Genomic DNA, 5,184 nt, shown 5'->3' on the forward strand with positions numbered 1-5,184 from the left:
TAAAAGAGGAAAGTTTTGGGAGAAGGGTTTCTAGATAAGGGGTATAAATAACCCACATATGAGGCAAATCAACTTTGCCCAGAGTGGAGAAAACCCAAGGTAAACTTCTCTCCTTTTTCTCTTTATTTTTCTTTTATTTTTCTTTCTCCATTTTCCCCTTCCCCTTTTCTATTTTTTTTCGGCTGCTCCTCCCACCACCACTGCCGACCACCGGCAGCAGGTGGTTGCCGCCGCCAGCAGCAGGCAGCCACCGGCGCTGGCAGCCGGCGTGGTGGCTGCCGCTGCCTTCTTCCTCCCCTTTTTCGAATGTAAAAAAAAAAATTGTTAAAAACTAATCTATGCTTAAATCTAATTGTTAATTATGAGTTTTGGGATTCGATTTTGATGTTTGATTATAAGTATTATGTTAATTAATTTTCAGATTATGTTTTTAATTAAAAAGCCCCAATTTTTGAAACCCTAGGTTCTTGATGTATAAATTATTGAAGGATTATGATATATAATGGTGTAAACCTTTGATTAAAGCGTTTTAAGACTAAATTACAGCAAGTTTTAATTAAAATATAGTGCTGGAATTTTTGATAAAACGTTAAAAATCAAGTTTCTTTAAGGAATTTTAATTACCCATTAATTGGGATTAAAGTATGATGTTTTAAATATAATTTCAGCTTATTTTAAATTAATTATGAGGGGTTTTATAATAGTATATAGTGCTGGAAATTTGTGTAGAGTGGATTTTAATACTCTTTTATGATTTTAAATTGTAGGAGACTTTGAAGTGAGCGATTTTTATTAATTGTGGCGATATTAAGATCGTATACAAGGTACGTTCGCATACTTAGCATAATTATATTGAGGTAGTAGCATGCTAAATGTGTTTGATTGATTACAAGTAGTATCATGCTAGGTTTGGAACGGAAATTATGATTTGGATGTTATTGGTGATTGGATTATGAAGCATGATTTATTTGTGATGGATTACTGAATGGAAAATAACAGTTTGGAATATTATTTATGAACCACATATTTATTTATGGCATGTTAGAAAGCATGTTCTAATTAAACTAAATGTTTAATTTGGTTTGGAATATTGAAAAGGAATTTTATTATGGTTCATATAATTTTTATTGATGCTATAAGCATGAGGAAATGAGCTATATTAGTGTCTATATACACGAGGAATAAATTGTATGTTGGTGCCTTAGTGCACTTAAGGTGTTTTTAATACCGAGGGATAGGATTTGTGGCGCTTTATGCGTTTAAGGTGTCTTTGACACTGAGGTAGATTTAAAAAGGGTTCAACATTAAATACTATGTGGTCACTAATTATTCAAGAATTAGGTTAGTATATTTGATTGTTTGAATAATTATTGTTGATTGAATGATTATGGTTTGAGAGTCATCACCAAGTTTAATAATCTGTAAATAACATAAAGTGAAAGAGATTGCGCACCAAAACTCTTGGAACGTATATACCTTGAGTATGAACTTATGGGGGGAGTTATGGGGTTTTATATTTAACCATAACATCTAATGGAGTACAGGACGCTGTACATTCCTTTTATTATTATTATGCGCAGGAATTCCGCCACTTACGAGTGGTTTTGATGCTGGCACGGTTAGCTCCCGTGTCAGTAACCTCAATTTATTTGGGGGAGGTTAGTGGGAAACCCGTTCGATGCATAATCAACGCTAAATAAATTATTTAGTGTCTAGTGAGAACTTTTATTAAATGTTGTATGCTTGAAAAACAGGTGCAACAAGGTAAGTCATGTGTTGATAGGTCATTATATGCTAGTGTGTTAATTACGCTTATGTACTCAGCTTTGCTGATTATGTGTTTTGTGTGTTTGTTGGCCTTGTCTTTATCTTGGCCCTATGATGACCCATTTTTAATGGAGAGTAGTGGAAATAGGTAGAGATAAGCTTTTCAGGTGATGAAGCATTTTCATGAAAGGGGCATGAATGAAGAGCGAATCATGCTAGTTTCTATAAGTATATGAGGTGTTTATTGCTTTATTTATTTATGACTTGATTATTATGCGTGACTAACGAAAAGAGTTTTGAGTTCAATTTTGGTTTTAATAAGGGCCTAAAATGGTTCCAAGTTGTAGGTTGATTTTATTTTACTTCGTTTGACTTTGGTTTGACTTTACTTTCGTTGATTGTCTTTTCAAGTTGACTTGTTTTGTATGGTTTTGAAATTAGTCTTCCGCTGTGTGTCTTTGATAGTTGCCTTAGCCATTTTCACGGTGGCGGTGATGTCTTAGATATTCCTATTTAAGGTTTTAAAAAGGGCAAAACAGGTATTTTGAAAGAAAGGAATTTCTAGGGTGTTACAAATTATCTTCCTAAATTATAGACTATAATTCCCTAGTATGTTTCCATATATATTAGGAAAAATTGACGAGAATAATCCCAACTTTTGATTATTTTTTAATAATCCGAACTTTAATATGAACTTGCTTTCAGTGGTCCCAACTGGTCATCAAACTTGATATAACAAGTCACCTAACACGTGTCAAGACTTGATAAGTCAAAAAATAAAATACAAAAATAAATAAAAATAAAATAAAAAATAATAATTAACTAAAAAGTAAAAACCCACAACCCCTCCCTAGCAACTCCAGACACTCCTCCGGCACCATACCCCCATGCAGCCCAATGCCCCCCGCCACCACCTCCGGTCGCATCCAGCGAATTCCTGGCCGACTCTCTCCACTAAGGTAATGGACAAGAATTCAATCAATCGTCAATTCAATCAACAAGAAAGCTAATAAAATTCCGCAATGCCGTCACATCTGGGGTTTAGTGTTGGTGATTTTAGGAGCAGAAGGAAGATTAGGCTTGGAAACACCGCACAAACCCCCGACCTCCACCTTTCCCACCCTCGGAACCCTAGTGAATAGGGGTTTCGAAGGTTGGTGGAGGGGCGATTGGCGATTTAATTGGTGGGGGAAGGTTTTTCAAGGTTTTTTGGGGAGAGAGAGTGGGTTTCGGGGTGGGCATTTGGGGCGTCGGCGATGGGCGGCGCATGGGAGGGGGTCCAGGGAGTGGTGGGGTGACGCAGGCCAGGGGATGGGCGGAGGGTGGTGGCCGAGGAGGTGGCTGGGGCTGGTGGAGGAATGGTGTTTAATTTTTAATTTACTAACTATATTCTTTTCTTTAAAAAAATTAAAATTAAATTTATTTTTTAACCAATTACGTGATGACACGTGTATATTAATTTTTTTTGTAAAAAAAGTTACCTGTTCAACAAGTTACTAGTCACTTAAGACCATTGGAAGAAAATTCATATTAAAGTTTGAATTATTAAAAAATAATTAAAAGTTGGGATTATTTTGGGCGAATCGAGCAAAGTTGGGATTATTCCCGTCAATTTTTCCTATATAATATAGTCAAAGGAAATAATTAGCTTGATAAAAATGATAATTATCTATTTATAGTTAGTTGAACTCGAATATGACTCGACTTGGAAATGACCTGACCTGATTGTAACCGTAAATTATTGACTTGAACATAACCCGACTTGAACCCGAGAATGACCCGATTTGGAAATAACCTAACCTGATTATAACCCACAAATTATTGACTTGAACCAAACCTGACTTGAACCCGAGAATGACCCGACCTGACTATAACCCGCAAATTATTGACTTGAACCGAACTCGACTCAAACCCGAGAATGACCGGACCTGATTCTAACCCGCAAATTATTGACATGAACTGAACCCGACTCGAACCCGAGAATTACCCTAACCCGTTTTAACCCGAATTAAACCCGACCTATTGTTCACCCGACCCAAATGTAACCCGACTTAAACCCGACCCAAACCCGATATGATGTATGACCCGATGTGACCCGACTCAAGCATGACCCAACCCGAACCCGACCCGCATAGATTATGACATTAACCCGAATTGACCCGACACGAGTTCACCCGACCCAAACCCCGACCCGTTTACCCGAATTGATAGCTCTACTTGTAAGGGCTTCCTTGGAGTGAAAGAGAAACTAATGTTTAGACATCTCTTACCTGAGAGCACTTGTATAATTTGTGGCAGCAGCAGTGAGACAATTAATCATGCCACTTTTGATTGTACGCTTGCTAAAGAGATATGGGATGCAAGTAAATATGTTGCTCTCTTAGCTCAGGCTCCAATGTCTTCTTTTGCTGAGAGATGGGTTTGGCTCGCATTAAATGTAACAAAGACTGAGTTGCTTGAAGTCTCAACTCTAGCGTTGGCTGCTTGGAATGGCAGAAATCAGAAAGTTTTTGATAATGCTATTGTGAGCCCTGTTCACTTGGCTGTTGCATATGTGAAGATGGTGACAGACTATGGTGAGTATGCTGTGCAGTTAGCGAAGCCCACACAAGTTCAGTTTTCCCCTTCTGCCAGTTATTGGTGCTGCCCTTCCGAGGTAGTGTGAAAATTAATTGTGATGCGCATACAGGGAGTGTGACTGGCCTAGGGGTTGTCATCAGGGACCATGTTGGTGCTATTATGGTGGCTGCTGTGAGTAAACAAGAAGCGGGATGGCGTGCTGATGTTGCGGAAGCTGCAGCTTGTCTTTGTGGGATGCAGGTGGCTCTCAGATTTGGTTACACTAAAGTCCATGTGGAGAGTGATGCTTGTAATGTGGTCAGTGGAGTGATGAAGAATGCTATGGGTTTCTCCCCATTTTATCAGTTCATTGGGGAGATTGTTAAGCTGTCAAAATCTATTTTCTCGTTTTGTATTTCTCATGTAAAGAGGGCGGGTAACACTCTAGCTCACTTAGTAGCTAGGTGGGATAGTAGTGGTTGTAATGAATACGTTTGTTTTGGTCCTTTTCCGCAAAGTTTAACAACTTTGGCGGAGCTTGATCTAATTTAATAAAATCTCGTCAGATTTGCATCAAAAAAAAAAATGATTCCACTATTTTTCAAATAAAGAATATTAACAACTATTTTAAACAAATAATAGCTATTTAATTCGTACAACGCACGGGATTAAACTAGTTATTAATTCTAATAAATCAAAACATACAATTAATAAATAAAAATTCTCTTTAAAAAAAAAAAAAAAATTCCCAATGCAAATCTTATGCAGTCATGCTAGAGTGGGAAAACATTGAAATATTTAAAGCGGTTCCTCCTTCCTCTTTATTTTTTTGTTCTTAATTTATTTTCTTTTAAAATT

The 5,184-nt window shown here is 37.2% G+C and overlaps 1 protein-coding gene across 1 annotated transcript; it reads left to right on the forward strand.

Moving 5' to 3' along the window:
* The first annotated feature begins 4,018 nt into the window (after positions 1-4,018).
* LOC145571196 (uncharacterized) lies at positions 4,019-4,878 on the forward strand. Its single transcript, XM_081630268.1, has 2 exons — positions 4,019-4,343; positions 4,457-4,878. Exons 1-2 carry the CDS (start codon positions 4,019-4,021, stop codon positions 4,876-4,878), a joined length of 747 nt encoding a protein of 248 aa, XP_081486394.1.
* Positions 4,879-5,184: the final 306 nt, after the last annotated feature.

The sequence above is a fragment of the Chenopodium album genome, chromosome 12, assembly GCF_948465745.1.
Source record: "Chenopodium album chromosome 12, dcCheAlbu1.1, whole genome shotgun sequence".
Taxonomy (NCBI): domain Eukaryota; kingdom Viridiplantae; phylum Streptophyta; class Magnoliopsida; order Caryophyllales; family Amaranthaceae; genus Chenopodium; species Chenopodium album.